This window comes from Entelurus aequoreus, linkage group LG07 (assembly GCF_033978785.1).
Source record: "Entelurus aequoreus isolate RoL-2023_Sb linkage group LG07, RoL_Eaeq_v1.1, whole genome shotgun sequence".
Classification (NCBI taxonomy): Eukaryota; Metazoa; Chordata; class Actinopteri; order Syngnathiformes; family Syngnathidae; genus Entelurus; species Entelurus aequoreus.
This window is the reverse complement of record NC_084737.1, coordinates 46,711,274-46,730,745: the sequence shown is the minus strand read 5'-3', so window position 1 is coordinate 46,730,745 and position 19,472 is coordinate 46,711,274. Positions and strand designations below refer to the sequence as shown.

The window sequence follows — 19,472 nt, the reverse complement described above, 5'->3', positions numbered from 1 at the left end:
GCGTGTCTAAAAAGAGAAATTAAGCTGGGGTGTATTTTCGCCACCCGGTCTTTTTAAGTGAAGGCTCGTTGCTGACTCACTAGATGTCTGAATGTGTTGATGTGAAGTTAGTTGCTGTATTTTGGTTGGCTTAACTCTAGTTAGTAGTGCTTCTTGGTTTAAGTCAACATGACAGGCCGTAAACGACCATTGGCGACAATGATGAGCGACGGTCACGAAGACTTGAACACACCGAAGAAAAGAGTGTCAGCGGTCCGTCTTTCGCACTCGGCCTACTCACGATGGGGAATGGATGAAACTTGCCGTTACCTACGAGATGAAGGTCTGGGACAGTGGCAAGCCCAGTTTAGAGGTTGGTGGCATTGAACTTCTAATCGTTGGGACTGTAAACCTAATTTTATGTGTGTGTTTGTCTGACTAAAACGATATTTCCTATTGTCATCAGAACATAACATCACCGGTGTCGTGCTGAAGTGTCTCAGGAGGGAAGACCTGGAGAAGATGGGCATTGAGTAAGTTCTTGTACTGCTGAAAATGGCATGGCATTAGGTACACCACCACAATCTAATGAGATCCAATAAGAGCTGTAGCACAGTCTTCACAAAAGGTTAATTGAATGTACAAAACCCAAAACCAGTGAAGTTGGCACGTTGTGTAAATCGTAAATAAAAACAGAATCACTCAATCAATCAATCAAAGTTTACTTATATAGCCCTAAATCACGAGTGTCTCAAAGGGCTGCACAAGCCACAACGACATCCTCGGCTCAGATCCCACATCAAGGCAAGAAAAAACTCAACCCAATGGGATGACAATGAGAAACCTTGAAGGGGACCGCAAATGTGGGGAAAGGCCATGTAACACAGTGGTAAAAATGCCCTTGTGCTAACTTTTTTGCAATGCGTTTCTGCCATTAAATTCTAAGTTAATGACTGTTTGCAAAAAAAAATACGTTTCTCAGTTCGAACATTAAATATCTTGTCTTTGCAGTCTATTCAATTGAACATAAGTTGAAAGGGATTTGCAAATCATTGTATTCTGTTTTTATTTACGATTTACACAACGTGCCAACTTAACTGGTTTTGGGTTTTCTACATATATAGAATAACATATGGCTACCTGTGATGTAGTATAGTGGTACCTTGACTTAAGAGTGTTATGAGATGAGAGCTGTCTCTTGGCTAATTGTTATGCAAGATGGTGTCACTGTTCACTCCCCCAAGCAGAGCTGCTTAGGATTCAGTGCATCGAAACCGAAAGTTAGTCTAAGTGTGTGTATGAGCAAGCACACACACACGCAAGTCTGCTCTCGGCCATCTCATACATGACACCTCCTCTCACCATTAAAACTAAGTGTGTAGGGCAGGGGTGGGCAATTAATTTTTACCGGGGGCCGCATGAGCAACCCGAGCACTGCTGGAGGGCCACACCGACAATATTTCAATTAAATTTTGCTTAAATTATTTTTGATATACCGTAAGATAAAAAATTATAATATTTTCATTTAACCTAACTTATCTTTATACAAAAGCAGATGGCTTTTGATGGTTTTATTTTTAACACTGTCTTACACAACACTTCCTGATGTATAATACAATGCAAAAATTTCAATTTCTGTCACTTTATCCTGCCGCCTCTTTGTTGTGAACGTAGCACGCCTGTAAGGTGATTGGCGAAGAAGGAGGAAGCGTTGCTGTTGCGGAAATGAGGAGTGAGGATAGACGTGCGTGTGGAAAGAACGAGATAAGTTGAGCTGTGTTAGTATAGGTTGCTCAATAAAAGGTTAAAAAGAGCGTCAGACTTGGTGTGCACTTCTTCTGGACGCTACAATTGATGTCAGTAGTGGGATGAAATGCCTCCCAGTTCGCCTTGCCATCAAACCTGGGACTCTTCATTGAGGGCGGAATTCCCCCATGGCAAGCAGCGTGCTGCACCTGTAGACACTGCCTCTCTCTCTCTCTCTCTCTCTCTCTCTCTCTCTCTCTCTCTCTCTCTCTCTCTCTCTCTCTCTCTCTGTCTCTCTCTCTCTCTCTCTCTCTCTCTCTCTCTCTCTCTCTCTCTCTCTGCAGCGAGCTCCTCACGTGGCACTCTCTCTCTCTCTCTCTCTCTCTCTCTCTGCAGCGAGCTCCTCACGTGGCACGTACCTCTCGATGATGTAGCAGGCTGAGCACACAAGCAGCGTAGTATGCGCAAAGTTTTTCTTCTGCCACCAATTGTAGCGTCCAGAAGAAGTGCACACCAAGTCTGACGCTCTTTTTAAACTTTTATTGAGCAAGCTATACTAACACAGCTCAACTTATCTCGTTCCTTTCACACTCACGTCTATCCTCACTCCTCATTTACGCAACTCAAGAAGACAACATCAACTTCAGCAGGTCGTTACATTATATTCTTTAAACACAGCAACATGTGTACTACAAATTAAGCACACAGCTTTACCTTTACTTGGCAGTCCATGTCTTGTTGAAAACACGCCATTCGTCATCACCTTTTCTTTTTTTAGCGTCTCGGGGATAACCGGGCATCACTTGTCGCTGTGCGCCTTCACTAACAGGACAAACGCACATAAATAACACTTTTCAAAATAAAAGCAGCACAGTTGTATTGCACGCACAACATAGATGTTTTTTTAAATTTATTTTGTAATTTGTGATTGCCGCTGCACGCACGAGCATACGTCCACACGGAAGTCATACAAATAACGCTTTTCAAAACAAAAGCAGCACCGTTGTATTGCACACTCGAAATAGATACTTTTTCAAATGTATTTTGTAATTTATGATTGGCCTCACGCGGGCCGGACAGGGACGTACAAAGGGCCGGATGCGGCCCGCGGGCCGCAGAATGTCCAGGTCTGGTGTAGGGTGTGTATGGATGGAAATAGAAAACTGGTTCTTGTTCAGAACTGAAAAATAATTCCTCAGTGTTTGCGCTTAATACAACACTGTCGCTATAGTTTTTTTTTTTTACAGGTTACGGAATGTAAATTAAGTATTTTTTATGGTTTTTTAATGCATTTTAAAGTGATTTAGTGGTATAATTGAATGCTCCCATTAGCTGCATTGCTAGCCACTAAGAATGAGACAATTTTTTATATGTTAGAAAGCGAAAGAAAACAGAAAACTTTTGTCCTTTTGTCTCTTATAAGGATTGTGAACGATAGGCAAAATTACCCAAAAAAAGTGCAGTTCCCCTTTAATAGGCCAGATGTGGCTGACGGGACCTTTGGTGTACATGGCGGGGATAACAATTAACCAATTGAAAAACAACCACATCATTATAACTCCTTAACAATAGCCTTTTACATCCAACATTTTTTTTGAAGGCTTCTTGGTGACCGACTGCGGATCTTACAAAGCCTGGGAAAGCTGTGGTGCATAGAAGAGTCCCCGCAAACAAATAAGGTTCCTCCCTTATGTTTGTTTTCAAGGATTTACAGATAAGAAAATATAACTGGACCAACCACTGGAGCTTGTAAGATAAACAACAAGGAGGTGAAGGGGTGGTTCAACATACACTTGGAGAGGCAAAAGTGCAGTATCATTTGTGTCATAATGAAACCCCATCAATAAGTTACTGTATGTTTCTCAATAAAAGGGCGTAGTCCTGTGGACAACTATTTAATGGAGGTCTAATTGCTTTCAGGTCTTCAATGATCCCATTCATGGGCATGTCGAGCTACACCCACTTCTCGTCAATATTATTGACACGCCCCAGTTCCAGAGACTCCGAAATATCAAACAGTTAGGGGGGACCTACTTTGTTTTCCCTGGAGCATCCCATAACCGCTTTGAGCACTCTATCGGGTATGCCTATGTCTATGTCTATGTGCCTGAAGGTGTTTGCCTGCACTGAATGTGCTACTCCCAAATACCAAAAAAACATATTCCAAATGTTCCAGGGTTGGTTACTTGGCAGGACTACTTGTGAAAGCATTGAATGAGAAGCAGCCTGAACTTAACATTTCTCAACGAGACGTCTTGTGTGTGCAAATAGCTGGGCTCTGTCATGATCTGGGTAGGTTCTGCTTTCACACTGGCTGGGGTCAAATTAAATTGGAAGTAACCAAGTGACTAACTTTCATTTCTCTTTCACAAGGACACGGGCCTTTTTCACACATGTTTGATGCCAAATTCATTCCTAAAGCACGTCCTGGTTTTTCCTGGAAGGTAACTTTCAAGTAACTTGATAAGTTTTATGTTTTTATATATTATTTACAGTGTGTCCAGAAAGTAATCAGTGTTTCACTTTTTCCGTGATTTGTTATGTTCCAGCCTATTGCCAAAATGGAATAAATCCGTTTTGTCATCAAAATTCTACACACAATACCCCATAATGACAATGTGATGTTTTTTGTTTTTTTAAATTGCAAATGTATTAAAAAGAAAAACAACTAGGAAATCACAGCCTTGCATGTTTGGCAGCAATTACAGTCTCATGTCTTTTTGAGTACAATGCCACAAGCTTGGCACACCTATCTTTGGGCAGTTTAGCCCATTCCTCTTTTCCCATTCCTCTTTGCAGCATCTCTCCAGCGCCATCAGGTTGGTTGGGAAATGTTGTTTTTTATCCAGGGTGCCTCTACATTGCTGCATTCATCTTAGTCTTGTCAGGCAGGTGACCAAGAACCCAATGGTCACTCTACCAGAGCTAGAGCATTCATCTGTGGAGAGTGTTTATGGATATGCTGCAGTGTTTATGGGTATAACTTAAGCATTTGACACAATTAATCATAACATTTTATTTAATACATTAAAAATGGTATGGCATCAAATGGTTGGTTCTGAACTGGATAATAAGCTACTTAACAATGCGGGAAGCTAAGAAAACTGTAATGTAATATGATGCAAAGGTTTTGTTTATTGCTACAATTCGACTTACAAGGTGAAGTTAATGTTTGACATTGGCTCATGCTGTAATATATGACTTACTGTCGGTTCATAACATGCAAGTCAAGATATTTCAAGCATTTTGATATCATTTTGATGATTATGCTAACAGTTTATCAAAACCTGGATTTGAAAATCTCAGAAAATTTGGGGTTTTCAAAAACTGGAAGCCATGGTCATCAAAAGTATATAATGTATATAAAAAAGGCTTGACATATTTCATATTTGAATTGCTGACACAAATGAACTTTTGAACGATATTCATATTTTTTTTATTTTCACCAATCACCAAGACATCAATATTTGAACCAAAAATTGTTCAATCTCTATGTAAATGACGTGTAAAGTTACAAAGGACTTAAAGGTCGTATTATTAGCAGATGACTCAACCGTGTTTTTTTTTCAGGAGAGAACTAACGGAAGCTAATACAAATATTAACAAAATAAATTATCAACTTAAAAAGATGGTTTGATTAAAAAAACAAAAAAAACACATCAAATCTCAGTAAAACCAAATGTATGCTATTTGGTAACAGCAGAACAGAAAATTACAATACAAATAGACAGAGTAGACATTAAAAGAGTAAAATAAATAAATGTTTTGAGTTTAATAATTGATGATAAAAGCAACTGGAAATGTTATATAAAAATGTACAACATAAAGTGGCAAAAAATACAGTACTTCAATTATGAATAAAGCAAAACATGTTTTGGACCAAAAATCACTTCACATTCTCTTGTCCCTCTCGGGGTCGCTGGGGTGCTGGAGCCTATCTCAGCTGCATTCGGGCGGAAGGCGGGGTACACCCTGGACAAGTCACCACCTCATCGCAGGGCCAAAACAGATAGACAGACAACATTCACACTCACGTTCACACACTAGGGCCAATTTAGTGTTGCCAAAATATAAATAATTTCTATGGAATCTGGTACAAAAAGGAATTTTTTTTAAATTGGTATGAGGAGTATAAGAAAAAAAGGAATTTAAGAGTTGTTTTCTCTTCTTCTTGGTCCATGGAGCCAAAAAGTTTGAAAACCCCTTATCTACAACACTCTTCACAGACAATGGTCATAAGGTACTTTATGGTACAGTTGCAAAATATGAAGTATTAAAGTAAAAGGCAAAACTTCGACTACAAGATACTGGATTTTTTTCTCACCATTTCAATGCAACCAACCTCACCCCAGAATCATATTGGCACCATCCATCTGTTTTTAATCGTCTGTGAAACCAGTAAAGTTTAACAAACACCAATACAGCACTCCATATTTATTTTATTGATTGTTGTTGTTTTTTCCGGAGGCCTGGCTTCTACTGTGTGAAATTGTAGTTACAAGTGAAACAAAACTAAATAGATTATTGTGCAAATAATTGTTTATTCCAGTAATTAGATTTACAAAGTGAAACTACTGTAATATATGACTTACTGCGGGCTCATAACAAGCAAGTTAAGATATTTCAAGCCTTCTTTTGATATAATTTTGATGATTATGGCTGACAGGTTTGAAAACCTGGAATTGAAAATCTCAGAAAATGTCGGGTTTTCAAAAACCGTAAGCCATGATCTTTAAAATTATAATAAATAAAGACTTGCCATATCTCACTCTGCATGTATTGAGTTAATATCACCTTTTAGTTTCATATTTGAAGTTGAATTGCTCACACAAATGAACTTTTGCACGATAGTCAAATTTTTTAAGTTTCACCTGTATATGTAGTCTTTCCAAAATAGCTAAAATCAAAAAATTGAATAATGTCTTTACTGGACTTAAACACTAATGTGTCTTTTAAATACAATTTCTTACAATGATTATTGAATTTCAGCACGAGAAAGCATCAATTGACATGTTTGACTACCTGTTGGACAAAAATAACCTGAAGCCTCTGATGGAGGAACATGGCCTGGTGCTGCCTGAGGACCTCAACTTCATCAAGGAGCTCATTGTAGGACCTCTGACCACTAATGCAGGCCAGGACCAAGAGGTATCTGGCCCTGTCACACGCCTACACACACACACACACACGCACACACACATACACAGTTTGATGTCACTGGTGTGCTTTCTGTTCAGTGGCCCTTCACGGGACGAGAGAAGGACAAATCCTTCCTTTATGAGATTGTAGCCAACAAGAGAAATGGTATCGATGTGGACAAGTGGGACTACTTTGCCAGGTGTGACTTGCTTACATTTTTAAAATTGTGTTTACTTCAGTTCAGCTCAACTTGTCCTGTTTTATCAGGGACTGCTACCACCTGGGTATCCAGAACAACTCAGACTATCGTCGCTTCCTTAAATTTGTGAGGGTGTGTGAGGAGGACGGACAAAAGCTCATTTGCACTCGAGACAAGGTGTCAACGTTGTTACAACTTGTTTGTTTTTTTTCTCATAGCAAGAAGGCTACAGTTGGTATCTTGCGTTGAAACTTCACTGTAAATTACACAGCGACCCTGCTAAATGTCCTAAATATTGGCAAAACCACTTCCCCTGTTGTTTATGTAGTTCAGCTAGTAAAGGAAGGCGATTGGTGCTATGTGAATATTCTCATTCATCCAAGTCATTGTATTCTCAGGACATTGAATTGATCGCAACGAGACTGTTTAGATTGTCTTAGAAGACATTTCATCTTTCTTCCGAGCAAGCTTCATCAGTTTATGCATACAGACTAGGTAGAATTGCTTCAGTATAAAAGGATGGTGCTGGATACACAGAATATGCTTTTATTTAATGTATTTAAGTAATTTTTTTCGGACCTGTAAATCCTGTGGTGCTGTTCACACAGAGCTGTGACTCCTTTCTAAATTAGGGCTAATTGTGTTGTCACAGGAGGTGGGCAATCTGTACGACATGTTCCACACACGAAACTGTCTCCACAAGAGAGCCTACCAACACAGGGTGGGCAACATCATAGAGACCATGTGAGTTCCTCCATTTGCTCCTTTGTTCTTTAGGAGGATCTCTTTGAGATCCATGAATGAATTGGCTTTATTGTCTTATGCTAGGAGTATAAATAATAGTCCAAACTCTTGAAAATATGTCAATACGTCTGTGTTTGTTGGTGAGTGAGGCCTATAATGTTCTTAAGAAGTGATGACATGTTGCTTGTGACCATACAGGATCAATGAGGCCTTTTTGAAGGCCGATAATCACATCCAGATCCAAGGCTCAGGTGGAAAGATGTTCACGCTCTCAACAGCCATAGATGACATGGAGGCCTACACCAAGCTGACAGGTTCATACTCAACAATGTCCTGTATATTTTTTTTGTTTAAAATACTTAACACATTTCATTTTGTTTGCTTGCAGGAAATTGCTTTAATAAGTGGTTATTTTCTTTAAATGCATAGATAATATGATATGATATATTGAGTATTGTGGTATATTTGTTATCATTGGCAAAATATTGTGATCATTTTTTAAAAGAGTTATCTTGGTTTTTCCACTGCTAGTAAAAATTGTTGTCCAGCAGGGGGAAAAGCATTGAGCACATCAGTTTTACTCATGAAGAAAGAAGCACTTAGGGCCTGCTCTACGAAGGGTTTGCATGTATTAAAACACATGCAATTAATAGCGTGCGCTAAGCTGATCTACTCAACTTTTGCACTGAAAAGTCTTTTAAATGAGCAAAATTGCTAAAGCAATCCATTTCGCGTGGGGACGGCCTGACGCAGAGGGTACAGGGGTTGTGCCAGCAACTTGAGGGTTCAAGAGGTGATTTCGCCATCCTAGTCACTGCCGTTGTGTCCTTGTGCAAGACACTTCACCGTTGCTCCCAGTGCAGCTCACACTGGTGTATGAATGTGGTTGAAGGGGTCGTAGGCGCAAATTGGCAGCCACGCTTCAGTTACTGTACGCCAGGGCAGCTGTGGCTACAAATGTACTGTAGCTTGCCATCATCAAAATGTGAATGTGGAGTGAGTGATTGCTTTGAGTGTCTAGAAAAGTGCTATATAAATCGAATCCATTATTATTTAGCTTGTTTGTCTTCAAATATATGAAGAATATATGCAGGCTGTTAGAATGCCCACAATACTGGGAGAAGATGTAAATTAAATCATTTAGCGCTCGCAATATGATTTATCAAACCTGTGTGTGTGGTGGCAAACACACACACAGGTTTAAAGGTGGTGTATGTTGCAAGTTTGAAAGGTACAGTATGTGCGGCACAGTTACACATAAGTAGTTGGCGAGCAGGAGGAAAGCGGTGCAATGCAATGAAAAATTGCAGAGAGAGACAATCCCCTATGGGCGTGTCAACATATTGGACTGTCAGAAGTAAAAAAATAAAATAAAATAAAAAATAGTACAGATAGCAATTAAAATTTTAAAAGCTGCTGGATAGGGCTGATTTGGAGTTGGACACCACTATAAAAATGGGACCCATTACCTCCCTGCTTGTCACTCAGCATCAAGGGTTGGAATTGGGGGTTAAATCACCAAAAATTATTCCCGGGCGCGGCCACTGCTGCTGCTCACTGCTCCCCTCACCTCCCAGGGGGTGAACAAGGGGATGGGTTGCAGAGGACAAATTTCACCACACCTAGTGTGTGTGTGTGACAATCATTGGTACTTTAACTTTAACTTAACACAGAAAATGCCATATTTCCTATGGAAAAACTCTTGCAACACTGCATTTTCTTGCAACTGGATCATTATAGCGCACAGTAACAATTAGTGCTAGCCACTACCTGGGAGCATCTCATGCATGCTCAAATGTCTGTTATGTTGTCTAGAAATAACTGGGGGAGCTTCTATATTGCTCAGAAAAGGTGCCACGGATTTGTAGCGGTGGTGCTGCATGTTCCACATAATAGCAAAACACCAGAGGTTGGAACATGATGCAATAGATGGACGGCGTGGCGTAGTGGGTAGAGCAACCGTGCCAGAAACCTGAGGGTTGCAGGTTCGCTCCCCGCCTCTTACCATCCAAAAAATCGCTGCCGTTGTGTCCTTGGGCAGGACACTTCACCCTTTGCCCCCGGTGCCGCTCACACCGGTGAAAGGAATGATTAATGAATGGTAGGTGGTGGTAGGTGGTGGTCGGAGGGGCCGTAGGCGCAAACTGGCAGCCTCGCTTCCGTCAGTCTACCCCAGGGCAGCTGTGGCTACAAATGTAGCTTACCACCACCAGGTGTGAATGAATGATGGGTTCCCACTTCTCTGTGAGCGCTTTGAGTATCTAATAATAGAAAAAGCGCGATATAAATCTAATCCATTATTATTATTATTATTAATAGATGCGGAGGGAAATGACTGTCTTCAATGTGACCAAATCCTGATTTAGACAAGGCGGTCTACACCACTTTTGCACTTGTATTCAATTGCACGCAGTCTTAATAGATCATCTGTAACACACCAACTAAAAGTGTGTTTTACTTGGATAACACTACTTAGCACTTATTTGTGATCTTTGTAGATCAAACCCTTGCTGTACATACTTGATTACATGTACTATTTGTTTTTGTAGATTACGTGTTTGAGCACATTCTCCACTCCTCCACCCCGGAGTTGGCTGAGGCACGGCAAATTCTACAAAACATTCTTCTGAGGCGTCTCTACAAGTTTGTCGGACAAACCCAGAGTGAAATACCCTTGGAAATTACTCAGGTGTGTGCTGAAAATGAAAAAATACTGTATTTGTTTACCATCAGTCCACTTGGACACTAACCTTAACTCTGCTGTTTGCAGTTGCTAGTACACCTGCTCAAGCCATTGAGAAACACTGAGGAATATATTTAGCTTTTCAAGACAACTAAATATTTTTGTCAATTTAAAAAAACTACATACCGGTAATAATCAAAGACAATATTGCTTTTGTCACAGTAGAGTGTGGAAGTGATTTTGGTGGTCTGGGTGTACACACTGTTTATTCATCTCATGGCCACAAGGGGTCCTCAAACTTGCTAACTGCCACCTCTGGCAGTCACAAACAGTGTTGCCAGATGCAAAGCGACCACTTATCATACCAAAAGTTTAAAATTGACGTATTTTGAGGAAGCATTTTGTACATGCCCAATTTTGCCACCTGCTACAAAAAATATAACCGCAGATACTGTATAGAATAGCTTACAAACAGTTTTACCTAAACATAAACTTAAAGGGCCGTAGAAAACAACTGGCAGAATAGCACTCTCGCTTGGCTGTAAAGAGGTATGTGAGACAATGCACAACATCACGTGCAGTGCTGTTTGTTTGCTAACTGTAATAAAGAGGTCGGATTGATTATTGTACTTTATGGAAGTTTGGAAAATTGTCAATCGTACATTGGGTGAACTTCTTATACAAATACAATAGTAATGTACACTACCGTTCAAAAGTTTGGGGTCACATTGAAATGTCCTTATTTTTTAAGGAAAAGCACTGTACTTTTCAATGAAGATAACTTTAAACTAGTCTTAACTTTAAAGAAATACACTCTATACATTGCTAATGTGGTAAATGACTATTGTAGCTGCAAATGTCTGGTTTTTGGTGCAATATCTACATAGGTGCATAGAGGCCCATTTCCAGCAACTATCACTCCAGTGTTCTAATGGTACAATGTGTTTGCTCATTGGCTCAGAAGGCTAATTGATAATTAGAAAACCCTTGTGCAATCATGTTCACACATCTGAAAACAGTTTAGCTCGTTACAGAAGCTACAAAACTGACCTTTCTTTTGAGCAGATTGAGTTTCTGGAGCATCACATTTGTGGGGTCAATTAAACGCTCAAAATGGCCAGAAAAAGAGAACTTTCATCTGAAAATTGACAGTCTATTCTTGTTTTTAGAAATGAAGGCTATTCCACAAAATTGTTTGGGTGACCCCAAACTTTTGAACGGTAGTGTATGTTTGGCAACACTGTTCACAATGTCCTGCTATAGATGATAATATCTAACCTATATCACTGCCTCCAGGATTTTACGGGCTTTTTGTGATTGTTGCAGTATAAAATGCCTAAATTTGCTGCATCTTTATTAGAAATTGTTTCTCAGTAACTCTAAATGAACTTGTCATTTTATAAATTTGGTATGGATGTTTCTTGTAATATTAACCTCAAAAAGCACATTATTGCTTCAAAAACTGGAAAAACAAATACTGTATTGATGTTTTACTCATTTTATACCACAGACTTAAAAGTAGACACTAGATGTCTATTAAAAAAGAGCATATCCTCAGAGCTCATTGTCAAATGACTGTACTGTTTAATAATTACAAACCCCGTTTCCATATGAGTTGGGAAATTGTGTTAGATGTAAATATAAACGGAATACAATGATTTGCAAATCATTTTCAACCCATATTCAGTTGAATATGCTACAAAGACAACATATTTGATGTTCAAACTGATAAATATTTTTTTTGTTGTTGCAAATAATCATTAACTTTAGAATTTGATGCCCAGCAACACGTGACAAAGAAGTTGGGAAAGGTGGCAATAAATACTGATAAAGTTGAGGAATGCTCATCAAACACTTATTTGGAACATCCCACAGGTGAACAGGCAAATTGGGAACAGGTGGGTGCCATGATTGGGTATAAAAGTAGATTCCATGAAATGTTTTGTGTCATTCACAAACAAGGATGAGGTGAGGGTCACCACTTTGTCAACAAATGCGTGAGCAAATTGTTGAACAGTTTAAGAAAAACCTTTCTCAACCAGCTATTGCAAGGAATTTAGGGATTTCACCATCTACGGTCCGTAATATCATCAAAGGGTTCAGAGAATCTGGAGAAATCACTGCACGTAAGCAGCTAAGCCCGTGACCTTCGATCCCTCAGGCTGTACTGCATCAATGTGTGTAAAGGATATCACCACGTGGGCTCAGGAACACTTCAGAAACCCAATGTCAATAACTACAGTTGGTCGCTACATCTGTAAGTGCAAGCAAAACTCTCCTATGCAAGGCGAAAACCGTTTATCAACAACACCCAGAAACGCCGTCGGCTTCGCTGGGCCTGAGCTCATCTAAGATGGACTGATACAAAGTGGAAAAGTTTTCTGTGGTCTGACGAGTCCACATTTCAATTTTTTTTTGGAAACTGTGGACGTCGTGTCCTCCGGACCAAAGAGGAAAAGAACCATCCGGATTGTTATAGTCGCAAAGTTGAAAAGCCAGCATCTGTGATGGTATGGGGGTGTATTAGTGCCCAAGACATGGGTAACTTACACATCTGTGAAGGCGCCATTAATGCTGAAAGGTACATACAGGTTTTGGAGCAACAAATGTTGCCATCCAAGCAACGTTACCATGGACGCCCCTGCTTATTTCAGCAAGACAATGCCAAGCCACGTGTTACATCAACGTAGCTTCATAGTAAAAGAGTGCGGGTACTAGACTGGCCTGCCTGTAGTCCAGACCTGTCTCCCATTGAAAATGTGTGGCACATTATGAAGCCTAAAATACCACAACGGAGACCCTCGGACTGTTGAACAACTGAAGCTGTACATCAAGCAAGAATTGGAAAGAATTCCACCTGAGAAGCTTAAAAAATGTGTCTCCTCAGTTCCCAAACGTTTACTGAGTGTTGTTAAAAGGAAAGGCCATGTAACACAGTGGTGAACATGCCCTTTCCCAACTACTTTGGCACATGTTGCAGCCATGAAATTCTAAGTTAATTATTATTTGCAAAAAAAAAAAAAATAAAGTTTTTGAGTTTGAACATCAAATATCTTGTCTTTGTAGTGTATTCAATTGAATATGGGTTGAAAAGGATTTGCAAATCATTGTATTCTGTTTATATTTACATCTAACACAATTTCCCAACTCATATGGAAACAGGGTTTGTAAAATAAAAAATGGTAATAATTATAATCATGAAAATACACTTTTTGGGATACAAGATTTAATGCGGTGACGCAGTGACAGAGCAGATACATTGCAGACATTCTCCGTGTCTGTTTTCGTTTGAAAAGTTTGTCTATCTTAAACATTCATTTATGTTTCAAAAAAGTTTCCATCCGCACTTTGAGAGCACTTGTGAACTGTTGAGAGCGATATATAGCGGTCATTTTTGTTGGTGAATAAAAAACGATGAGAGATTTTCATCACACTTCAATATCTCAACATGTGAACGCTGCCTCTGTGCTAAGTCAGGATTGCAGATGAGAACCTGTTCTTAATTGCTTCACTCTGGATAAATAAAGGTTGAAACATTTTGAAATACATTTAAACTAGGAAGTAAATGTTGATATAATACATTACTCAATAGACTCAACTTCGTGAACAGGAAGGGGAAGTGGGTCTGAGCTACGTGGGAGGACAATAATTGTGCTGTTTCAGCACTTAAGGGTCAATATATTGTTACACGTCCTCGTTCCTGCTTTGTCTACAAAATAAACAAACGTAAGTTTTGACTGGACAGTTGACGTGTGTGTTTTGAGCACTGCACAGAGATCAATTTGAAAGCTGATTGGGCTTGGTTTAACTTGCGTGAATTGGTGCGATGGCAACATTCTGAAATCTTGGAGAGACTGCTATATTAAGGATTTGCATTGCCACATACAAACGACTAGTACGGGCGTGGCTCTGAATGGACCAAAAAATCAATCACACTTTATTTATATAACCAATATGGTTATTGGATAATATAGCATGTAATCCATACTTGCCAACCTTGAGACCTCCAATATCGGGAGGTGGGGGGTGGGGGGGCGTGGTTGGGGCGGGGCGTGGTTAAGAGGAGAGTATATTTACAGCTAGAATTCACCAACTCAAGTATTTCATATATATACGGTATATATATATATATAAATACTTGACTTTCAGTTATCTCTAGCTATATATATATATATATATATATATATATATATATATATATATATATATATATATATATATATATATATACAGTATATAATTTATTTTATTCTATATATAAAAAAAAAAAATACTTGAATTTTAGTGTTCATTTATTTACACATATACACACACACACACACACACACACACACAACACTCATCTACTCATTGTTGTACTTGAAAGTACAATGCTTTGTTAAGGGTTGAATTGTCCATCCTCTTTCTATTCTCTGTCACTATTTTTCTAACCATGCTGAACACCCTCTCTGATGATGCATTGCTGTGTGGCACGCACAAAAGTGCTTTCATCAAATGCACGAGAGTGTGGAATCTTCCATCTCTCCCTAGCATGGCCCAAAACCGGTCAATCCTTGCTTCCTGGGGAAGATCTTCCCTGGCAAGCAATTGGTACTCCAGTACTTGTACCCGGAGGCTGGTCAGGTCCAATCGCAGCTGCGGCAGACTTTTTTTTGGGGGGGCGTGGCCTCCAGCTCCGGCTGAATACCGGGAGTTTGTCTGGAGAAAATCTCTGTCCGTAGGTTGTCAGGAGAGGCCCTGAATATCGGGATTCTCCCGCTAAAAACGGGAGGGTTGGCAAGTATGATGTAATCACTCTTAATCTCTTCCATCTTTACATCTAAAGGAAATGATTGCAAAATGGGAGGAGGAGTTGCCAAGGTCAGTTCCTCAGACTGGCCCCGTGTGTGTCCCTCTCCAGGCTGAAGACTTTATAGTTAGCGTGAGTGTCTAACTTAACACCATCTTGCATTGCTCACTTTTACTGTTCATCTATGACGTCACTTTTTTTTAGGTCATTCATTTGGACTACGGGATGAAAAAGGACAACCCCATTGATAATATGCGCTTCTATTGCAAGGCTGACCCCACCAAAACTATTCAGATATCCAAGGAACAGGTCAGAACTTAAAGCGATCTGTGAGTTACACAAGCATGTTTGGATCTACTTTACATCTTCACACATAGAGGATCTCTGTCTCTTCTCTGTCAGGTGTCCAAACTTCTGCCTGAACACTTTGCTGAGCAACTGATCAGAGTTTACTATAAGAAGGCGGATGTTGAGGGCCTAGAAGCAGCCCGGAAGCACTTCGTGCAATGGTGCATCAACAACAACTTCTCAAAACCTAAGGTAACATTTATCAGGAAATTGAAGCTTTAGGCATCTACAGTAGGGCTTCAGTAATGAAGTATGTATTGTGTATGTAACTCACAGGACGGAGACATAATTGCACCTGAACTCACTGGCCTGAAAGACAGCTGGTCCAGCAAAAAAAAAGAAAAGGACGACAAGGATTTTGGCTGTAGAAAGTTGGCTGTAAAGAAGCTTTTTTCATAGAGCCACAGAGGTGTTGTGATCATGTGGAAGGCAAATACTATTTTTCTTTATAGAGAAAATCTCTAGTCTAAGTTTTACTTGAAGAATCAACATTTTTTACACCAAAAAAAAACATTTTCCCAAAAAATAATTCGTCATACACAGGTTTTTTGATTTATTTATTTATTTTGGAGAAATTGGAGATTAGCATTGTTCTATTTTGATCCTTTTAATCAAGATTTTACTTGGTTTTATTCTTCAGTGGCCAGTTATGTTTTTGCAACATTAACAATAATAAATAGCCCATTAATAGTTAAATTAGGCTGCATGAACAATACAGAATTTAGTTTGCTCACCTTCCAGGCACATATGTGTTTTGCTCAGCCGTAGCCGCAACTCTGTATTCTGTATAAATGCATAGTGATGATGTTTGCTTGGCTCCCACGATCAAATAGCTTCCGGTATTTGTGGGTATTTGGTGGTGGTGTATTATTATTTATTTATTTTGCATGCATCACGCAGCTTCATTTGAAAGTTTTTTGAATGTCATTTTTAAAATTGTGTTTTGGTTATAATAGCTATCTCCCCTACAACGTATTTATCAGTGCATCTTAGCTTAATACATTACCGTTCAAAAGTTTGGGGTCACATTGAAATGTCCCTATTTTTGAAGGAAAAACACTGTACTTTTCAATGAAGATAACTTTAAACTAGTCTTAACTTTAAAGAAATACACTCTATACATTGCTAATGTGGTAAATTACTATTCTAGCTGCAAATGTCTGTTTTTTGGTGCAATATCTACATAGGTGTATAGAGGCCCATTTCCAGCAACTATCACTCCAGTGTTCTAATGGTACAATGTGTTTGCTCATTGGCTCAGAAGGCTAATTGATGATTAGAAAACCCTTGTGCAATCATGTTCACACATCTGAAAACAGTTTAGCTCGTTACAGAAGCTACAAAACTGACCTTCCTTTGAGCACATTGAGTTTCTGGAGCATCACATTTGTGGGGTCAATTAAACGCTCAAAATGGCCAGAAAAAGAGAACTTTCATCTGAAACTCGACAGTGTATTCTTGTTCTTAGAAATGAAGGCTATTCCACAAAATTGTTTGGGTGACCCCAAACTTTTGAACGGTAGTGTATATTCCTTTTACATTAATATTGTCACAATGTGCAATCTCAACATTCATCAGGGCTGATTGATTTTGTTTGCTGGTTGTGTAAAAAATATTTTAAATAGATGGATCCTGTAAAACAATGATGGGAGTTGCAAACAGTTTGGTATTAAACATGTTCACTCAAACGTGTCTTTACAGTCATTAATAATTAGAGAATGCCGGGTGAAATACAACTTGTTCTTTTCGTATATATTTGCTAGGAATTGTGCTCCTGTAGTAAAAGGAGGGTGCCACCAGAGGGCGCCCGGGACTCAACCACCTTCTTACAATTGATTCCAATGAATATGGTCGGAAAATAATGCAGATTATCATAGTTCATATGATCTACTGACGAAGTTAAAATGAAATAATTAACTTATTGATCAACATTTAATAAAGCTTATTTTTTAAGAATCAGAGATTTAATTTCGGATGACGTAAAAGAAAAGAGTTAATTTAGCTAAAAATCATTAAAATTGTGTCTGTCTAAAAAAAATAAAAAAAATGGATGAGCCTGTGCTCATACAGGATGCGCGCGCACTCGTCCTCATCCTGTGGCAATGTGGACGACGAGCACACACACTTACTGTGCACAGGAAAAACCATGCAAGGCCATCAGCCTGCTAGTATTTTTATAATCTTCATCCTCTCTGACCTGTTGCTCCCCTCCTGGCGCCAGTGGTCTCAGCCCTCCCTCTGTGTTGCCTTCGCCACACACACGCACGCACGCACATGCACACACACACGCACACAGTAGTGTGCACTAAGCAGGCCCTGCAAGGATAATGGAGAGCAGCTGTTGCAAGGTGCCTCTTTCCTGGACCCTGCACCTCTTTCACCCTGCCTGCTGCTCCTGCACTTGCCTTGCTGGCTACTCCAAGTATCCCCCTTTCCTTTCCATTTCTTCCTCTCTCTGACTGGAACACTAACATGTTTCTGTGTGTTTGCCACGTCCCGTCAGTCGTGCTGATTGACAGATGTGTGTTTTTGTTGCATTTCCCTTACTCCCTCAACTTTCTTGCTGTGAACGTGGCTTGAAATGCAAAGGCATTTGGTTCTGCAGAAAAATATTTAAGTGGGGGCATCACATTTTTCGGGGGGTTTTAATGCTGGCCTTTTTCCGTCCGCAACTGATGTAAGACAATCATTTTATATTTATGGTTGCTATAAGGATATGTGTTTAAAATGATTTAGGCCTTTATCGTGTCCAAAAAAATGAAGAGTTGGCCATCGGCCGAGTCATACCAAAGACTATAACAATGGAACCCATTACCTCCCTGCTTGGCACTCAGCATCAAGGGTTGGAATTGGGGGTTAAATCACCAAATATGATTCCCGGGCGCGGCCACTGCTGCTGCTCACTGCTCCCCTCACCTCCCAGGGGGTGATCAAGGGTGATGGGTCAAATGCAGAGAATAATTTTGCCACACCTAGTGTGTGTGTGACAATCATTGGTACTTCACCTTCAACTTCAACAATGTGTATGGTATCAATGGTAAAGGACTGCTGATGTGCTAAAACCTCTTTCTTCCTTAGAAGCTACATCCAATTTTAACTGTTATTTGTTGAAGCACATAATACATATTAGCGTGTTTGCATTTATTCCTTAAATCAATGTATAATTAGTTGCCAAAAAGTGATGCAAAGATATCGACACATCTCATCTGTGCATACATTACTAGGATACTAGAATATGTACAGATGATGTGTCAATATCAAAATATTATTTTGAATCACTAGAATACTGTTTAAGGTTAATTTGTAGCTTCTTAAAGGTTACTCCAACATGTAAACAGTACAGTACTGTAGGTACTTTATCATATATGTCATTTTTTTTTGTGAGTATCAAACATGTAAACAGTACTTTATTATCAAATAAGTAACTCTCTTATGGGTATATAGTAGGGCTGCGAATCATTGGGTGTCCCACGATTCGATTCAATATCGATTCTTGGGGTCACGATTCGATTATAAATCGATATTTTTTTTCGATTCAATGCGATTCTTGATTTAAAAACAATATTTTTCCGATTCAAAACAATTCTCTATTCATTCAATACATAGGATTTCAGCAGGATCTACCCCAGTCTGCTGACATGCAAGCAGAGTAGTAGATTTTTGTAAAAAGCTTTTATAATTGTAAAGGACAATGTTTTATTAACTGATTGCAATAATGTAAATTTGTTCAAACTATTAAATGAACCAAAAATATGACTTATTTTACCTTTGTGAAAATATTGGACACAGTCAAGCTTATAAGATGCGATGCAAGCGTAAGCCACTATTGTTCTTTTTTTTTTTTT

General features: G+C 39.3%; 1 protein-coding gene across 1 annotated transcript; it reads left to right on the top strand.

Moving 5' to 3' along the window:
- LOC133653924 (deoxynucleoside triphosphate triphosphohydrolase SAMHD1-like) lies at positions 1-17,304 on the top strand. Its single transcript, XM_062053764.1, has 16 exons — positions 1-352; positions 446-512; positions 3,326-3,404; positions 3,646-3,806; positions 3,902-4,017; positions 4,099-4,169; positions 6,715-6,873; positions 6,963-7,063; positions 7,132-7,240; positions 7,716-7,807; positions 8,006-8,121; positions 10,357-10,496; positions 15,316-15,411; positions 15,484-15,588; positions 15,682-15,819; positions 15,904-17,304. Exons 1-16 carry the CDS (start codon positions 169-171, stop codon positions 16,024-16,026), a joined length of 1,857 nt encoding a protein of 618 aa, XP_061909748.1. The 5' UTR covers positions 1-168; the 3' UTR covers positions 16,027-17,304.
- Positions 17,305-19,472: the final 2,168 nt, after the last annotated feature.